At 47.3% G+C, this 20,576-nt stretch overlaps 1 protein-coding gene across 2 annotated transcripts in view; it reads right to left on the bottom strand.

Moving 5' to 3' along the window:
* The window catches only part of ARHGEF9 (Cdc42 guanine nucleotide exchange factor 9), a 65,592-nt gene extending 55,845 nt beyond the window's left edge, over nt 1-9,747 (bottom strand). For both annotated transcript variants that reach the window (XM_075720598.1, XM_075720599.1), the window contains exon 1: nt 9,622-9,747. In XM_075720598.1, coding sequence (XP_075576713.1) covers nt 9,622-9,747 — 126 coding nt within the window. The remainder of the gene's footprint in view (nt 1-9,621) is intronic.
* Between the last annotated feature and the right edge of the window lie 10,829 nt (nt 9,748-20,576).

The following is a 20,576-nucleotide window of genomic DNA, read 5'->3' as shown; positions in this document are numbered from 1 at the left end:
ATCCTACCTTCCTGCTACTACAAAACGGTATTTCGCAGCTCTCCCAAACCCAACTGGAACAGCTTGTTTCCAAGTTTCATGACACTCCTGCCAGTTTAGCAAAAGGGGATATTTTTAAACCTCTACCTCCTGGAGTCAAGTGAGCATGAGAAAAATTCCAATTTTCATTTAAAAAATAAAGCAGGGGAGATCTAATCATAATAGTAGGGGCGGAAGCTTGAAAGCATGAATCTTAAAGGCTTTGAAACTCTAAGGCAAATAGCAAGCTTGCAAACTTCCATGATTTCTAAAAACCTCAGAATTTGGTCTGCCTTTTGTACACTGCAGGAGCACTCCCTGCTTCCACATCTGGGAATCTCAGGAGTCCTGCCTTTTTCCTTAATGAAATTTTTGCTCCTTCCTGCTAGGAATCATATTCCCAAAAGGAAGAAATTACAGTTCTAGTCTAGATGTCTTCTGCTTTAGATTAAAAACAAACGCAACAATTTTACTGGTAGCAGAGGAAGCCGAATGTGCCTTCCACCCCGTGCTCTCCAGCCTCAGCTGCTGAAAGGATTAATCCCACTGCGCTGTTCAAACACTTCTGCTTTCTGGCTTAACCTCTAAAGTTCTCCGTATCGTTCTTCCAGGGGATCAGTCGAAGCGTGGCCCGTGACTCACAAAAGATGAGGTACATTGGCAGCTCTGGTGCTGACCTTGGGCCAGTCACTTAAACTGGCGGAGGCTTTCCCCCTCTATAAACAGGGATAATATACCTTACCGACGACATTTTTCATAAACATTTTGGAGGCTGACAGACTTTACGTGGAAGCGAAGGGCATAGAAAAGCTCAGGCATACTTCGAAATATGGACTTAAATGCATCGCTGTGGGCTCGCCGCACTCTCGTACTCATCCACGAGCAACAATTTGGCTAGACGGACCTTTGGTCTGATGCACTGCGGCCGGTTTTGCAACTTCAGCTCTCAAATCCTCTTGTGCCTGTGCTGAGGAGGAGCTGGGCTGCGCTGGGGCAGGGGAAGGCTGCACCTGAAGTGTTAATTGCGTCCTCTGACCCAACACCCCCACCCCAAGCCAGATCCTCTCTGCTTGACCGACCTGCTCGCTCAAACCGCGACGACGGTGTGCTGCAGGTGACAGCAAGGTGACAGAGGCAAACTGGGGGTGACACTGGTTTTTCCCAGTAACTTACTAAATGTCGTATGTAGTTGACTTAGACAATGCTGCACAGGTTCCTATTTTAGCCCAGACCACAGTCACCTGTAAGTAGGGTGTTCGCTAGGGTTTAGACGCGCACGACTTTCCCAAAAACGCTCTCCTGCCTGAAACGCTTGACTTCTGCTGCTGCGGATGCCAGCTGAGATACCACTAATGGACAAAGGGCTCTCTCTTGCCCAGCTTTTCCAACGTGCACTGGACACAAATGCACAGGTGTACCTCCCTCCCAGTGCAAATATCTCTCTTTTTATTAAAAAAAACCCTTCAAAACTCTAGTTTTCTCCCAGTTCCACCTCATCTCGCCAGTCTTCCCTGCTCAGGATGGGTGGCTGCCACCCCTGTGAAGCTCCTGTGGGGCTTTCCACAGAGCAGAGATGGGACTTCAGTTGCCTGGCAGCTTGTCAGCTCTGCTGCTCACTTGGGTTTCAAGAAGTCCTTGGCAGTGTTGGGTTAATGGTTGGACTGGATGATCTTAAAGGGCTTTTCCAACCTAAACGATTCTGTGGTTCTGAGTCTCTCTGTCCTCAGCAATTAGGGGCTGTGGCTTGGCACAGATGGGGGGGGGGATTGGGATACCAACCTGAATTGCTACTTTAAAAAAAAAAAAAATTAATAACAGCTGTTCGGCAATCATCAACAACCCTACAATAACAAATCAGCTTTCAGTGCCTTTTTAAACACCTCTGCAAAGCAAAAAAGCGTGGGCTCTGAAATAATACGGCACTGTGTGGGTCTCCCCCACGCCGTTAAAAAGGTCCAGCATGCCAAACAATGAAGCCTGCCCCGAGAACCATTTCAACTGCTCTGCATTAAGAATGACTTAAAAGAAACCAAGAAAAACTACAGGGAGAAAAAAAATCCAAGTTGCATAATGCTAGTCCTCAGTGATGTTTCACACTGAAAGGCCACCCTACATGTGGGGAGGAACAGGCTTATCATGCGGCTCACAGTCCTATTTCAAAATTCAACCCTAATTAGGAAGTCATGACCAGCTCCTGCATAACATAATAATTTGCAGTGGCAGATAAAAGTAAAATAGTCAAATAAAAAAGCCCCTTTTGCCTAAGGACCCAGTTCTGGGAGCCAGAGCGAGCTGATCATTTCATTGTGCTAGTTAATATTATATGTGATTTATATAAAATCTGTAGAAATGCGATTTATCAATTTGCAGCTATACCCAAATGGTGCATAAAATCACCAAATGGCACCATTCCAACATTAGCTGACCTGTAATTATTATATATTTAGACTGCTGAATGCATACACTGTATATAGAGGACATTTTACTTGAATAGGCACTGAGGGCTGATAGTCTCATAATAATCAGAAAGCATGATAAAACAAACATTTTACCAGCCATCTGGATTATTAATCTCCTTCCATTGGATATTCACAAGGACAAAACTAGCAGATAATGTGCCATCCTGGATTCTAGCTCCCAGTTAAACAACGTGGCAGATTAATGACACAGGCAGATCCTTCCAGCGAGCTGCCGCCGCTCCCCTCAATCTCTGCTCACCGGCGACTTTACAACAAACCCCAGAGTGAGCAGCCCAACCCTTCCCAAAATCTGGTACCAAACAGTGGTATCGCAGTGTCATTAGCCCTGCAACAACTGCAAGGGAGTGCAGCAGACCCCAATAACCCTACAGAAAGAAGCTGCGGCAGAGCCTCAGGGCTGTTTTACCCACCTTGCCGCGCCGCCCTGCTCAGCGGAGCTGCTCTGCGAGCCGCGGGCTTTGCCCCCTTCTCCCTTCTTCCAAAAGCTGGTGGCTAGCTAGCGCTGCGCCCTTGTTTTCAGCCACACGCGCTGTATTACATGCATGCTCTGCTGGAGACTATACTGGATTAAAAAGATCACTTGCTTATTTGCAATCAAGTAGGGCTCATGGTGCAGAGCTTTGCATAAGTGAAACAACATCAGCCTCTGCGTGTCAATCCAGCGCTCCAGGCACAGCGTCTCTCTGCCCTCAGGAGGAAGCACAGACTGTCCCGGGCTCTACGAATGCCCGGGAGCAGATGCTTCTCCCTTCCCTGCCTTCAGAGGAGGTGAGGACCGGGCAGGCGGCGAGAGGCGCAGGGATGCTGCCTGGCCTCCCGGCAGCTGCCCCGGCCGCCCCAGCCTCGCTGCCCGTCTCGGTGCAGGCTGCAGGCACCGGGAAAGTTGGGATGCTGTTCCTTGGGAACATCTCCCTGTATCCTCTTCCAGGACAACTGGCAGTAGAAGGAAAGGCAGTTGAAGCAAGTTGTTTTTCCCTCCTGTGGTCCTACCACTATTTTCTCCCACAGCCCGAATTTTTCCCTCTGTAATTTGGCTCCAGCCTCACCATCCTTGTCTTCCCTCCAGTTCACAGGCTCTTTGGTACCTTCTCTTTCCTTCCTGCAACTCCCCAGCTCCAGCAAACCCACTGCCAGCTCTTCCTTCCCCTCTAAAACTCTCCATTCCCAGCCTCAGAACACCCCTTTACCCAAGCTGAGAAATACCCTTCACTCGTTTCTGGAAAAGGAGAAAACAGCGTACTCTATGGGGACAGCTTCAGACTCCGTATCCATGAAAGGTGAACAAAAATGGCTCCAAAGGACTTGCCCTGTGCTTCCTCCCTACGTTTGCTGCAGTCTCAATGCACAGACTCCCATGCGCTGGAGTTCCACCACGCAGCAAAAGTTGCGTGGCCGCTGCAATAAACTGGATGTGCTGCACTACATCCACCAAAATGCTGTGAGTTCGGGCTCAGCCCTCCCCATGTCCTAGAAACTAAAAGCCCCCGCTGTGGGATGCTACGTGTGATGCGCAAGGGGGAAGAGCGAAAGCTCAGCTTGCTCGTTGCAGAAGCCGTGCCAGGGCGAGGAAGCCACTGCTTCCTTCAGGGGAAGGATCTTTCTTCACCACCCGTTTGGCAGAGGAGAGGCAAGGGGCTGCGAAGATTTGTGCCTAGTTTGCCTGATTCGAAGAACAGCCTCAAAACACTGTTTTTGCACCTCGTACGAGGAAGGGCCTCAGTGCCGGCATTTGAACCTTCGGGGATCTGGCGGATGCTGAGCTGTCTGAGTGGCACGAGTTGTCATGTTAATGGCAGCTGCAATTAGCACAGGCAGCATTTGGATGCTTGACTTTAAAAAACCAAAAAAACCACAACCCCACAATTTGTCTGCAGTGCATCCTGTCGCTGTGGAGCGCTGCTCACGCTGTGTGTGATACCTCTACCAGAAGCTATTTTTATGCTGGATTTGCCACGGGAGAATAAAATCTCCTTTACAAGGCACTGACTGCAGCAGACGCTGCAGCACATACCGTTCTGTTTGTCCAACAGGTGAATGCTACTTCAGCACCATCCTCATCTCCCTGAAAAATCTCACCTAGATGCCACCGCGCCTGGCGCGAAGTAAATGCTAACGCAGTGACTGCAGCAGACAGAAAAGCGGGTGGGTGACGGGCAAGATCCCTCCACAGAGAGGGAGATTTTAAAGGGAAAAAAAAAAGCAGACAGGGCAGCAAGATGCGGCTGGCTCTTGGAACAACACCTGCAACAGAGAGCACAGTCACAACTCCTACGAAAAAAAGTTAAACCCGCCTACCCAGTACAGTGTACGAGCTGCTAGGCACTCAGACAGGACCCGGGTTTCGAGTCTCCTACTAAACAGTGCTTAAAAAGCTTATACCGATTTATCTAGCACTTCTCCTTTAGCAGCAGCAAATAAAGTGGGTCAAAGGCAGTTTTTCAGCAGGAAAATCCATCTAAAATTACAACACTTGGGGAAACCGAGGCAATGGTGAGAGAACAAGGAGCTGCTGCACTCATCCACGCCTGCGTCTTCTCCTGTGTAAGAGGTGCAGACCACCGAGCATTTACACAGCACCTTTGCTCAAGCCTTTGGAGGACCGCTACCCTTCATTTCTGCACAACAACTCAGCAGTCACCGGGCACTCCCAAGAAGTTGTAGCAAAACCTCCTCAAGCCCAGATTTGCTCTTTCGCGTGGCTTAGTAAATGGAAGGAAGGAAGACACTGCTCAGGTGAGAAGAAATGTATTCTGGAAACGCAGTCTGCCTCTCGGTATCCAAAGAGATCCAGGAGAGCTTTATAACAAAATAAATCCCCTTCTCTGCCCAGGATGGGTGCATTCTGCTCTGTCTCTATGGAAAGATTTCACAGCACTAAACATCCATAAGCTTTCATTTTTTTATCTCTTTTTTCAGGGGAAGTATGTCAGAGCCCAAACACGATGCCATTTGATTTCCTGTGTTTGGAGTGTTTGAATCTCACCCGGGCCATTTTGGAGACTTGATGTCAGGCTCTGCAATCAAAAAGAAGTTTTGAGACTTACCGTATTTTCTAAAGGAGACGTTAAGGTATGACAATTGATCCATCTGCAGTATTGGAGTATTATTCTGTGCTGTAAATTCCTCCCTACGAACACTAAGCTTATTTTTTTGAGTGGATGTGGACACTGGATGGGCTGCTATGCAAAACCTCATTTGTACCACGTCATGCAAAGACAGACCGAGGCTACACCATCCACAAAGGAGAGAAAAGCAACAAGTAGCACCACCACTACAAGGATATGAAATCCTGTTTAAAATTCCTGCTGTTTTTTTCCAATCGTACCTCCCATCCTTTCAGACCCCTAAAAGTTGACAGGACATTCAAAGACACTGTGCAATCACGAGATTGATGCTTGCACCCTGTGGTGGTCCGCCGTGCTCACTTGACAACACTCGCTAAAATACAACATAGCTACCTTCATCTGTCCTAAACTCTGCTCACTGTTTGGCCTTAACCCAGTTCTAGAGTTCTCATCCGCCTCTCTAATGACTTACAGGTTTTCATAACTTTCTCCTTGAGCGCAGCAGCTTCCTGCAGGAAACCATTCACCATTGCTTACTAGCTCCAAATTTTCCTTCTCCGATGTTGTGCTTTTCCCCAAAAAGCATCGCTTTATCATCCAGTTTCTCCTTGAAAGTTCCTACGTTCCCAAAACTTTATGGCTTTCCTCTCTCCCCTTTCTTTTAGCCACATCTCAAGCTCCTAAGAAGATAACTGCAGGTGTTCAGACAACAAGTCCTGTACGTGCAGGCAATTCAAGTGCAGTGTTTGTTTGCAACCCCCCCAACTATGCATGTAAAAGAGGCCAAGGGAATCAGCAGGTTACTGTTTTCCTCTGCACTTGCAAATGTGAATTTTTTCCTGCTATGAGATTTTGTGAGTGCCAAATGCTTTGCCAAAGATTTTCATATGATCTGGCTGGAGAGCAAGAAGCGTCAGACGTCTCATTGCTAACTAGGTTTCCAGCCCAGTTTTGTCCTCAGAAGTGATCCAAACGACTTTCAGAGGAATCTGACTTTGCAGTGATCTTCTGCTGCACCCCCTCTTAGTATCTACAAGAGACCTGCGGTCTCAAATATCCTGAAATTAATCCTATTTGGTTTTATACCTGTCTGGTCTGTCCTCTCATCCCTTACTTGAATTGCTTTTCATCCTCTGCTATGCAACATGTTGTTCCCTTTTCCTCCTGTACTTGCATAAGAGAAATACAGATATAAAGGAAAGCAATTATTTTGCAAGTAAAACTAGAACCACCGAGGCTAAATCAGGCAGTTTTCTGGCATCCTCTTAAAAAAGCAGGGCTCAAAGTACAACTGAGAAAAAAACCCAGCCTCCTCATTATGAAAGAGCGATCAGCTGAATAAGAAATACGAGGAAAAAAATGGAGAGAAGAGCAAAGTGAAAAGGGTTCAGGTTAAATGGTCCTCGACAGGACCCTGAAGTAGCACAAACCGGCCGCCATGGTTCTGCAAGCAAAAAGAGGGGCGACAGGCACCTTCTCCTACGGCCCCGAAGGCTCCGCAGGCATCTGGTTCAAATCACTTACCAAGACAGACAGAGAGTGAAGGGGGCGGGGGGGAACATGCAAGAATAGAAATGAAGAGGCAAGCGAGCGACCTCAGCCAAGAGAGGAGAGGAGAACATGACAGCCCAAATGGCAGTCGTTTTCTCAGCACAGGACAAGCAGCGAGTGGGCTGCCTCGTGGCAGCGCACCCAGAAGTGCCGCGGGGAGAAGGCAGCCCCGCTCTGTAAACCCGAGGGGCAAATCTTCCCCTTCAGCCTCCCTTGCAGAGCTGCGGACAAACTGTGCCAGAACTCCGCTTGCATATTTTTTGAAATGCCTGGTACTTATTTTTAAATATTAATTATCATTCATGGCAGCAAAACCATGCAGTTTCCCCCTCTGGGAGCGCATCATTTGGTCCCAGAACAGGTGTCTGGTCCCAGCCTGCGCTGAAAAAGGTGGAATAACCGAGCCGGCCTCTTGCAGAGCTGACGGAAGGATTGATTTTGTCGGAGTAAAGTCAAGCCGGGGGGTTGCCACATTAGACAAAATGGGCAAGAAACTTGCCTGGTAAGGCCATCACGATCCTAAGCACTAAGATTTGTTCCAGGATGTTGTTCAGACATTTGTGTACAACAGTCTGAGATTCATTGATTCCTCTCCTTTGTTTTCCCCAGTTTCTAAAATCATCCTCCCGGCCTTTGAAAAGCGTAGGGAGAGATGGAAAGTTCAGCCAAGTCAAATGATCCATGGGCTTGGGCCTTCGAGTAAATAGGCTTGTTTGTGTAGTTGTTTGGTGTGGTTTTTTAGAAAACAGGAGAGCACAAAACAAGACTGTTATTAAACCTACCGTGAACAGTATGTTTACAACATCATGCAAAAAAAGGATATTAAACCTTTTCCCCTGAATCACAAAACCAGCACTGGTCAATGCACTGAAAAGTTAAAACTGGCCCAGAATATTTCAGTCTCCAAATTAAGCAAAAATTATCAGACAGACCAATTTTTCTAATTCAGCCTTTCCAGCCAGCAACGCCGATGAGATGTGCTGGCGATACAGGTGAGAATATTTTCAGCAATACGATTATCATCTTGATCACACCTGATGCAAATCCAGTCTCCAAACTTGTTACCTCCACTGGCTGTGGGGGTCAGACTCGCGGTGTCCTATTCAACGAAATACTGACTGCTGCTTGTTATTCTGGGCCAGAATAACAGCATAAGCTTTTACAGGCAGGCAGCCCAGGCTCCAGTTCCAGTCTTGCTCTTAGCACTGGCCAGACCTAGGAGAGACAGAAGAGCTGCATCGTGTGTCCCAGGGGGGAAAAAAAATTGTGCACTGGCGAGGCAGAAGCAAGCAAAGGTCTGGGCTCCCTTATCAGTGGTCATTGTACATCTCTAGGAAACACCAGGTCATACATTTTAACCCAGTTTTCCTCATCCATATGGCTATTTCCCAGATGAAGCGATCTAATCAAACAGGGCCGGTGATGATGCGGGGTTGCCCAAAAGAGGGAGGGTTCAGAGGGATGGTAAGACAGGCAGAGAACCAAAGCGAACGTGGTGTCTCCTTGGGATGCGGCGCGGTCTTCAGCGCGCGTTTCCGAGAGAACCGTCTTCCCCTCGACCGCCACGGAGCTTGTCAAATTGCCTGGGAGGCTCAGAGGAAAGAGTCATCTTTCACACCATTTTACAAGGCAAAAGAAATCTTCATTTTTTGAACCATATCCCCTAAGCTTCTAAAGGAATTAAATCTCTGATCCCGCCTATTGAACCCTGCGCTGAAGGGACAGGAGAAGGAAGCGCGCAAGGTCAAAGCCGACGCCTTGACTCCCCGAGGAAGGCTCGAGAGCGCCCAAGTAATGTGGCAGGAGCTGATGATAGCAGAAAGGGCATCTTCTTGTCCCTTTCCTTTCTTAACACATACTGAGCAAAAAAAAATGAAATGCTCAAATCCTTCTTATTTGTGAAAGGCCAGATCGCCACTGGAGGTGGCTGGGTATAGCAAAATCTGCTTCAGCAGAAAAACAGAGACAAGCAAAACGGTTCCTTGTCCCCTTAAAAAAAATAACCAGAGCTGGTCATGGACTAATTAGTGAATTAATTTTACATCCGGAACTGCTGAAGAGTCAGAACGCAGCCCTGCGGTCGGAAAGGGGAGGGCTGACACCTCCCTGCGCGACACGCAGACCAGAAAGCTCTTCGAACGCGGGTCGCTTGTAGCTGCTGTGAACTTTTAGGCCCCACCAAATCATCTGCTCCCATTCTGCACAAGGCTTCACTGGTTTTCCAAAAAGCAGCTTAAGGAGAGAGGCCACAGCATGTTGAGACACACAGCAAAGGCCACTCCATATCCCAGGAGCTTAAAAAGCAGAGGCAATAGCTACTCCAGCCTCCCTCCACCCCAGCTCTCGCTTCTTTTGAAACCTTTGCTCCCCTTTTTTCGGACAGAAAACAGACACATTGGAAATAAGCATCACTGATAACAAACACAGTAACCGGTTCAGTGCATTGACCATTCCGAGCAGCCTCGGCAGTGATTCATTGTAGTGGTAAAAAGAAGAAAATCACTCACCCTCACGAAGCTGGCGGGAAACCATCCTTCTTCATCATCGATCTGACCCCACCACCAGTCCTTGTTGGAAGCATCCAGGACCTTGATAACGTCTCCTGCTTTAAACGCCAACTCCCGGTTGGCCATGGTGACGTGATCCCATACTGCCTCAGCACTTACAATAGAACCACCACTGATCAGCTTTGAAAACAGAAAACCAGCAGTCAATAAAAGCTCGGTTCCCCGACGCAAGCACATGCACAGCAGCAGCACAGAAAAAAAGCGCTCAGCCAAAGTAAAACAATCTTCCTCCCTTCCAATCCATAACACTTTTCATCCGCACGCGATGTAATCCAGTCTGCGGCCGTTTCTGCAGACTGCCGTCCCCCCCGACCACGCCACGCAAGCCAGCACCGCGTGCGGACCTTCAGCACCCCTCAGGTCCTGGCCCCAGGCGTGGGAAAAGCAACACCTCCCCTGCCACCGCCACCACCACCGCACTTGTGAGCATGCACAGCTATCGAGGCATGTGGCTTTCAGGTGCAATTCGGTTAGCGTAATGTATAGCTGGGTGTTCCCAAAACTTGGCAAAACCAAGCGATGGGGTCCTGCAAAGGAATTTTTGTTTCAGAGCAAGTTTGCTCGGTTAAAGGATCAAATGTCAGCTCCAGGCTCAGGCGGCCTTCCATGCAAATCCAAGCAAAGTTTGCAAACATATTTAGAACACTTTTTTTTTTTTTAAAAAAAAAAGATAATTCAGTATTTGTTTAGTGCTGGTGATGTACTGACATCCCTTGCTTTTTGAAATCTTCAGGCTACACAGCAGATAAGAAGGGCCCCGTGGCACCCTGCCGACCCGCTGCAGACCTGACCCGGAGCAGAGCCCGGCTCCACGGCACATTCAACCCTCGCTCTGCCCACAAGAAACCTGCCGGTGCCGGCCGCTGCGACAGCCTTCGGGGGAGATACCTGCCCACTAGGAACCGGACTGAGGCCAGACTCGTGTCCGACAGGACCTACTGAACACCCCTCCACGTGGAGCACACGGATGCCTCAGAGCTGGACCAGCACCATGGCAAGGACCCAACCGCTTGTCATGTTCGTTGCGAGCCACCCAGTTTCATATATATATAAAACTCCTGCTTAACGCTTGCGGGAAGGACTCATCCGAGCACCGATGCTTGTGCATCCACAAGACAAATCATCCATCCGTGCCTGGGATACCCGCTGCTCCTCAGAACGACAGACATGTATTTTTTAACAGAATAATAAATTGTGTTTATGTTTCATCCACTGCAGGAATTCGGCACTGAACAGTAAGACTGCCCTAGCAAAAATAGACTTTTACCCATATGCTTATTAGCTTGTCAGAGCCATCCTGAACCTTGTTCGTGAATTCTGCCGTCTGAGACGCGCTGAATATGCACTTGGGCTCGCCTCCAAATCAGAATTTCAGCTCACAAAGAAAGAGCTCAGCGCTGCAACCATTACAGACCTGCCACATGGCAAGACTTTAACAGCCGCAGATATCCTTTCAATTTAGGCAAGCAATACAAAGCACCAAGACAATAACCCGTCGCAGCGCTTATGCAAGCGCAGAAGCACTGGGAATGGGTAGAGAGCTCTTAACAGCTCTTTTATAAGTTTGGCTTACCAAAATGCCTGCTAATAACTACCTGCACAGTAAGAACTTGCAGTAAACCTTCTAGCGCTGCTGCAGGGTTCTCAGCATAAACGTATAAGAGCATTCGAGTCCCTACAGGCAATTCAGTCAATTAAAGGACCTGATTTACTGTTTTCCTTGAACTGATTTTCCTTTAAGAAATCAAGCTCCTTAGGTTTGTGACAATTACACTTGCAGTTTCAGCTCTTCAATTATTAGAGTCGGTTGCACATAAAGCAGCATGATCTAAGAGAGCCTAACTTGACACTTAGTGCCTTTCAGCCTCAAAGCCAAGATGTATCTCGTCAGCGGACCTCTTCTTCCTGCAGTAGATAAAGTAAAACCATGTTCCTCCAACTTCCATTTTGACAAATCCTCCTTCCTAATTCAAAATCAGCTGTACAAGAAACACGGCTTCTTCGTGTATCATATAGGGGATTGCTGCACACGAGCCTCACAAGACCACCTGATAGACAGAAGACAAAGGCACGGGTTAATGCCAAGCTCTCATTGCAGAGCCAAGCAGTGGACCTAATCGATGCGCTGAACTTAGCGCAGAGGGCAGCTACTGCGTTAGTGTGGATTTCTCTCACGTTTGGGCTTTTGATGCAGAGCTGCATGGAGGTAGGCACCAGAGGATCCCATCCAAACTAACGGCAGCTGAAGCCAGACGGCGTAGGACCCTGGGTTCACCCCAGCTCCGGGCCCTCACTTAGCGAAGCAGGGTAGCTACGTCTGCAAAAACAACAGTTATAAAGATTGATTTCTCTTTCCAGTGCAACAACTGAATGCTCAACCCAGATAGCGATATGTTTCAGTGCTTCCTCACACCACCTCGCGTCGCTCTAAATCAAGGTTTCTAGATGCTTTCATAAATATGAATCAGTTTAAACCACAAAGAACCCCAAGACAGATCTGGAAGGAATGAGGACTTCACAGCTGAAGAACACCCCCTTAATACATCCAAGACCAGTTAACAGTCATCTGTTCTTCCACTGGGACTGAGCTCTTCTCCTTCGCTGGCGTTTCCCCTTTGCCGTATTTATGGCCACCGTCACTCCTCGCCCCAGCCTGCGTTTCCCACGTTAAGCAAGCTCTGCTCTTCCAGCCTTGTCTTGGCAGACGGCTCTTCCTTCCCCCGAGCTCTTCACCAGCCCTTTTAGGCATCTAGATATTTTGCCTGTGTCTTTCTTGAATATAGATGACCAGAACTGTAATCACTATTCCCAAAGAGACCTTACCAGAGATTTGTGAAACAGCATGAAATATTTATTACAGTGTCACAGAAATCTTGCAGTAATACATAATATCTCCCCCTTTTTCCCATGGCTACCTCCCACCAGTGGCTCGTTGTGATCTTGCATTTAGCTTATCTAAATAAACGAGGTAGAGTACGTTCTCTTTGGCTAGAAAATCAGTTTTCTTGTCACAAAATAAATCAGGTTGGCCTGACACTTGTTCATTTTGTTAATGCCATCGGGTATTTCAGTCCATTTTTCACCGATGATGAACCAGGAACGGAGCTATTACGCAGAAGCCGTGTTTCTGCTTTTTCTGCTTCAGCTGACATAGGCTTTGCTGTCACTTCACACACAAGCAGTTCTGGGCACAAACTGCCACAGAAACGTCACTGAACCCAAACTTCAGAGGGACTGTGTTTCAGAGCTTCCCAGCCTACTTTGCAAAAGCGCGTTTCCGAGCCCGAGGCACAAAACCCCAGCTCCAAGGAGCACAGCTTGGCCAGCGGCAAGGGCTGGCCGGGGCTTGCAGAGGGCCAGAAAAGCAGCGGGGTGTGCTCGGCCTTTTTCTGCTGCTAATGCAGGGATCTGGAAGATGCTTTCAGTGGATGTCAGGAGCTGAGGTGGCTTTGCAAGGCGTTTCTTGATACTCAAGGAGGAAGGCTGTAAGTTCTTGGTTTTCGCGGTCTAGTGCCAGCAGATGGAAGAAAGGCCCCTTTAGCTGGTCCCTTCCAGCCCCTGGTCCATATCGTAAGCCCAAGAAAGGGATCCGCATGCCAGGAAGCCTGCAAACAAGCCTTGGCCTTCCGAAATACAAATACAGCTCAGCCTGTGAAAAAAGGACAGCAGCAGGATGGCAGAATTTGAGTTCCAGCCATTGCACGTGCCAGGTCCATTGAGAGAACGTCACAGCCTAAAATTAAAAGATCCACTTTAATTTATTTTGCAAGACATCTTGCTGCATCTGTGGAGCCGTCTGACTCTTTCAGGGCAGGGTTACAGAGACAGAACCTGACATCTGCAGCAGCAAGAGATGATGAACTAGAGAAAGGTCAGGATAAAATATTATTTTCTGAGAGAATTCAACATAGGCGCTCTCCACTCCAGAAAGTTCACGTCTCTTTGTTTCAAATCTGGGTCTTAGCATTGTGGTCAGACGTACTCAGACCTTGAAAGGGACTTATCTCCTGTAATTTTGGATGTCTACCACACAGCATCCGAGACAGTCATCTGGACTCCTTTATAATCAGTGAAGAGAAAGAGACACATCTGGAGTGTGATTCATCTCGGCTATTTCAGTTGTCTACCTTCAAGTGAGGTGAATCATGCCCTAGAAATTACTATTTCTCTGCGTTTAATTGGGTGATGCAGAAGTTTACATTTCCAACAGTTTACATTCACCCCATCTACAATTTGGCCATGACTAAAAAGGGGTAACAAAGACCTGGATTTAACAATAATAATGACGATAGGAATAGTCAAATATTAAATCACGCTCTCCCAGGCACAGCAGTTTCTCAGTATGCAAAGGTTGTTGCAAATAAAATTCTCCATGCCCACCGGAAGAATTCACAAAATCTCAGCCTTGTAAATTTACAATAACAAGGGCTTAGATAGTTGCAAAAAGCGTCCTACTCATAAGAAGATGGAGGCAGCTAGAAGAACTGCAATAGGTGATAATGTACATTTGGTTTTGACGTACCCTGAATACAGCTTGTCTTCCAAGCAAAAGTCCTAGTTCCCATTCAAATCAATTATTCTTGTCAGTTGGTTGTTGCAAACTGAAGAGCCCAAAGAGAAAAGTTCCTCAACGCTTTCACCATGTAACAGTGCAGGAGAAACGCCCAAGAGCATTTCTTAACAACAGACCTAAGAATAATTTTTACTGTTTTATGGAAGACTTTGGAGCACTGCCAACCACTTTCTGTCTGGGGTGAAGAAAAAATTCTCTCAACAGGCAGAAGACCAGATTAACTACCGGGATGCTGGGCATGGTCTAGGGACCAGAGTTCATCATGGGTCCTTCTTCACCTCCTAGCAAACACCTGGTCATGGCCGAAGGTAACTACCAGGCTAGACAGATGAAGGACTGCTTCTATGTCCCAGCACCACAAATAAATTTACTTAATGAAGAAAAGAAAAAGGGAATAAAGACAATGCTCTCTCTAATTATATGCACAGCTGACACATTTCTGGAACACACACTAAGAACAAGAACGTGGGGTATTATCAGTGTATCGCCAGGATCGCATCAGCCTTTCCAGGGATTTTCACTACAGGTTTCCAAAGCGCTCTGTAAACCTCCAATAATTCAGTCACAAAGCCTCACTCTACAGATGCCTTATTTAAGACCCTCCCAACACCCATGTACAACAGGTGAATGCTTTCACAATAGCAAGTAAAGTCAGAGGAAAGGAATTAAATCATTCCCACTTCAGGTCCATGTGGATTTTCCTTTCTCTTCCAGTCTGGTGTTATTTCCAGGATGGAACGTGGCCACTGGAAATACTGAATTACATTAGAGGTGCTGCCAAAATAAAATGACAACAACAACAAACAGTAAAAAGGGATTTCAGAGGACTCTGCAAGTCATGACCTTGGCGATGCAGCGCCATCAGCACGTGCCAGCTGAGAGCTCCTGACCCTGGCACACCATGGCATGCCGTGGCAGGGATCCTGAAGGCTGTACCACAGCAAACATGTCGTGGTACGTCGTTGCAGAACCTCTGCTGAGCTCACCTAGCTGTGATTGTCCTCACTAGTGCCAGGAAAGCTCAGAAATGCCCATCTGGCGAATGATGGCAACTGTCTCCTCCTTCCCTCACGCTTTCCAAAGGCCTCAGCCAAAGGGGAAGGTTTATCATTAATGCCACGGGGGCAGCTTCCAAGGAAAATAAGAGAGGAGCTCTAATGTGGTAGTTTGGCACGGGAATTTGCAAGTTTTTTTTCTGTCTGTGGCTTTGTGGCACTGCTATCAAGACTAAATAACTCTCCCAGCCAAAGTAAGCAGGAAAATAAAAATAGAAGGAATAACAGGAACAACACCTTGTTACTTGACAGGGTGGAATCACTCTGCCTACCCCCATTACCAGAGAAAGTCGGGAGCAAACCTGTAAGACCCAAAGGAGAGGAGGGGAAGGGGGATGCCATGAAAGACCCTCCTGCAGCAGCAGGTCCCAGGCACCTTGTCACCACTATTTCACAGTCTATATCTACAGCACATCCTGATCAAAAAAGCCCAGGATCGCCACTTAGGATGTTTTTCTAAAGCATGTTTCAGAAAGTGACCTCTAAACCAAGGTTTACAACTTCTTCCAGGCTACTGCAGGGTTTAAATCTACCAGCCATGAACTGGCTGTGTCATTGCAAAGGGACTTTGCTCCAGCTCTACAAGATGGGGCAACTTGGAAGAAGAGTTCGGGGAATGGGCGAGCCTCTGCCTCTGATCCATCTGGTGCGTTCCCCCTGACATTACTCACTTCCAAAGCCATGACGCACGGCTGGAGGCCAACATCTGCTCCTTCTCAGCAACTGCCCACAGTGAGGCAGCCAAGTATGAAACATGTTTTAGTGAAATCAGCCACTATTGCAAAATTTTGCTAAGTATTCCCAACTAGTCAACACTTACTGGCTTCTTATGGGCCAACTTGAAAAAGAAATCAAGGGCTTACTGGTCCCCGGAGATGGAAATGGGCACAAAATAGGAGAAATCTTTTCAGGGAGGTGATTTGGTTTGAGGCTAGGCCACACAAATCACTATCACCTATCCGTACCTCTTCCAGGGACAACCATTGTCAGCTCACGAGATTCTGCATTGAGTTTCCAGCACAGAGTTTCTCACTAGTCCAAAATTTACTTAATGAAGAGCCACCTTCTCAAAAAAAACCCGAAGAAATCAACCATAGATCACTATCTCCTTAGAAAAGTCTAAGTACTTTTAAGAAATTTTTTACACTGAGGGTGGTCAAACCACTGAGGGTGGCTAAACCACGACACACTGGAATGGGTTGTCCAGAGAGGCAGTGGAGGCCCCATCCCTGGAAACATTCCCGGTCAGGTTGGACGGGGCTCTGAGCACCCTGGTCTGGTTAAAGCTGTCCCTGGCACTGCAGGGGTTGGGCTGGGTGGGCTCTAAGGTCCCTTCCAACCTAAAGCATTCTAGGATTCTACTTACAAAGTTTCTAGAACCATAGCCTCTGGGTAGTATGAATAATCTTAAGGCAGGCATATATTTCTCTATTAGATCTCTTATTAATGCATCAGCAGAGTTATAATAGCTTAAAAAAAAAAAAAAAAGCTCTGGGTAGTTCCCTTTCAAATCAGCATTACATAAACTATATACTCCTCCACAGGAATAGGGAGCAGGCTGTAAAGGGGAGATGGAGACACATGGTGAGACTACGCCATTTGTTCAACTTGTTCTTGAACAGACATGCCCTTTATTCAGACAACATAAAAGCACTGTAAAATAACAATAGCATTTCCCATTGTATTCAACAGGCCCTTCCATAACGGCAGCAGCCAAAACATCTTCAAACAGAATATACAGAGAGCTGGCATTCAGAGTAAAGAAACCAATGCTCAAAGTAACCCCAGCAGAACAGGAGACACAAACGATCTGCAAACCCCCAGCCAAATGAGAATACCACTTCACTTCCCGTCTTCCCAGAAGAAAGGCACCTCATGCTGCTTTGCCCTCCTGTGTTTTAATCGCATTGCTCCTTCACGAGCAGTAACGCTTACAACACAGATTGATAGGGCTGTTAATCATGGGGCCATTTATTGCAGCAGCAATGCTGTCATCTTAAAGATTTCCCAGGGAGGGCATTTAGATCTCTGCTGAGATCCACTTGTACGTCTCCCTCGTGAAAGCCACGTATACGGTACGAGCACGGGAGCGGTGCAATGCGGGGCTCACCTGAGCTGCGCAGAGAACAGAAGCGGCAGCCCATGTTTCCATCCAACATTTCGGCGGTTTTCACAACTAGGGCAGGTTCGCTCAGTTGACGGAGCAGACAAAAAGGAAGCAGACAAGAAAATGTCACCCCACCCCATCATGTTGTACTTTTGCTCTTGTATCATCTCCCAATAGTCCCTTTGATTGTGTATTTATTTTTGAACCTCTCGTCAGAAATTATACAAACTGAATAATGCCAAATCATAGTGAATTCGCTGCACGGCTCGTTCGCAAAACAAATGGGAGGGCATTTCCACTTGATTTGCTTATTCTCTGAAGAGGTGCAATCACACAAAGGTTAAGCACGAGGCAAAGAATTTCCCTTTCTGCTTTCAAGCCCTTTGATGAATTTGACTAATGGCTGGATTTCAGCTGAAAGAGGCTGATTGGCGCGAGAAAGCCTCTGATATCCCTGTATTCTGGAAAGACTGTCACACTTGGTTGGAAGCTTTATATATATATATATCTACAGGTGGAGAACCAGTACAGACTTAAAGGTTCATTAGGACTGGGTTATTATATTTTTTATTGATTTAAATTTTCTTGAAAAGATATCGCCTGGCACACGTGAAATCACCTGGCCTTGTCTAGGGTACAGTAGTAGACTCCAGGGTATGGTATTCGCTTTATTCTCCACCTTATTATGGTTATTGTCCATGTCATTCCTCTTAATAATAATAGCTGCAGCACAGAGCTGCCTACGGTAACTGGACAGCTGAGGGTGCCCATAAAACCAAGGCAGTGATGAGGAAAAGGGCTAGTAACAAGCCAGAGTTACCCCAATAAAGCACTGCCCATGCGGTGTTTAATTGGCTCTCGAGCACCGGCGAGCCCTCCGCTTTGACGGTGCATATGTCACCGTAATTGCTTTCCAATCCCTTTTGCGTACTGGGCACATTAAGCCTCCCCTTGCCTGATGACATATCTTTCATGGAGAGTAATTACAAATAACCACTAACCGTAATCTTTTAACTCGGATAAATTACGAGATCGGTTCTGGAACTCAAAAGTTGAAACTGCTCCGGGGAAAGCAGCACCTTTCGTCAAACGCAGCCAGAGCAGCTCCCGGCACCTTACTGACTCGGGGCCAACGCAGGCTGTCAGCATGAATCCCTCGTTACAGCACACGGAAAACGAACGTCTAAATACCCTCCAAGACCTAAAGCTAAAGTACCTGCACAAGTCCCAGTCTTCCAACCCCAGAAGGGACACCTCACATTCCTAAAGGAAGGCTGTAACTGCCTCAAAGACCTAGAGATGCCCTGGAAATCCTTGCTGTGATCAGAGGGCCAAAGCTGCGCTTTGATTTATGCCCAGTTTAATCTTACTGGGCTGAGCCTGCAATATGCTCTGGGGGGGGGGAAGCAGCCGGGATTACCGAGCAGCGTTTCCAGCGTTATTAAAGCATCAGCCCAGCCCCATCGCTCGCTGCGGCAGCAAACGTCGTGCCAGATAACATCGAAGCATTGTGTACAGACCACTGCAGGACTCGGGAAAAGATTGATGCAGTTCTCTCCCAATTACCCAAGGTGCAGAATAATGCAGATAAGCAAAACGGATATTACAAAATATATACATGTTAGGCTCTGGGAATGTACGGTGAGGGGCAAGAGGCTGCTGCGGAGCCCTGAGCGAAGGGACGCAGCGAGGAGGTACAGCAGGCAGCTGCATGGAGAGCGTCCTGAGCATCCCCATGCCCACGGCGTAGCTAATCCCCAACATCAAAACCCATTCCTGGATAACCAAGACTTGACTGGAAATGGCAGGAATGCCAAATCTAGACTCATTTTACCCAAGAAGCCTGTCCTTACTGAAACTGGGAAGCAAAAGGCTTCTCTCCCATGGAGCAGACTGGCTGACTGTAGGCAAACTGAGTTCATCTGAGCAACTGAACAGTTTTTGCAGGAGGGAAGATGAAATTGTAATTGCTCTGAGGAAGGCAAGAGCGCTTGATGGTTTAGAGATTATTTATTTTGAAACGTACATCACCTGTTACTCTGGGGCATGGGAATTTCCAAAGCAAAAAGGAATTAAGGAGCAAATTACATAAATTACTCCCAGCGGATTGCATTATTCAACACAGCACAGCTATTCACAAACGCAACAGCACATGGATCCGCTCATCCCAGACGTGGGGTCTTTACCCCTGAAGCTGCAGGAGAGCTGCCATCAGCCACCACAACGCCAGGGACGCGCAGCGAAGCCATCCCAGCTCTGCAGAGCAGGGGGCAATGGCACACAGGCACCCGCGCACACGCCGGGACTACCGAGCGCGGCAACCTCGCTTATCTAGAATCAGGCATTCGCAGTGAAATGAATAAAGTGACAGGACCAGAACTAATGACAGCGTAAGCAGATACTTTGTCCTATAAAAGCTGACACAGTTGGCCAGGGTCTAAAAATCATGAAAGGAAATTAATTCAAATGTAGGGCTGTTAATACAAAACAGAAAGATTATTCCTGGATGGCCGAGTACAAGGAACAAGCAGCAAGAGCCCCTTCATGATATCAATCACCGCAATGTGTTTTGAAATACCTCTTAAAAACGAAGCAGATGCCTTGGATTATGTCACATTAGACCACAACGTATTAAAACACATCTTCAGGAATGGACTTAATAATGCGTAATTCCCATATATTGGTATTGTACTACAATGCCAGAATGATAACGTTAAAAAAAAGAAAGAGACATTTTTAGTAAGTGATGAGAACTTGGAATTTAAAAAGTAGTCGCCGTTCTTAGTGCAAATCAGTGCCCAGGCTGGATCGAAGTCCAGGGGAATGTATTACACTGATTACGCTCACTGCTCAGGCTCCTTATTTGCTGTTCGGATCTCTTGATTTCTTAGCATAAGTCACTGCAGCTCACGTCTAATACAGCCAAGGAGTGGCTTGTTGGCAGATGAGCACGAAGAGGGGAGTGCCATCTCCAAATTGTTTTGCAGACCTGAGCTTACAGAAAAGTTTAATTAAATGCAATGGCTGGAAAAACAATGCATGACCCCCAGAAACCACCCCCAGCTTCGGGTGGCTTTGCAGGGGCAGCAACAGCCCTGGCTCAGCCGGGTGGCTGCCAGCCAAGCCAGCGGGAAGCGGAGCCCGTCCAGGTGCTCTTGTG

The sequence above is a fragment of the Pelecanus crispus genome, chromosome 13, assembly GCF_030463565.1.
Source record: "Pelecanus crispus isolate bPelCri1 chromosome 13, bPelCri1.pri, whole genome shotgun sequence".
NCBI lineage: Eukaryota > Metazoa > Chordata > Aves > Pelecaniformes > Pelecanidae > Pelecanus > Pelecanus crispus.
Note: the sequence above shows the minus strand (reverse complement) of the source record. Positions and strands in the feature narration are given on the sequence as shown.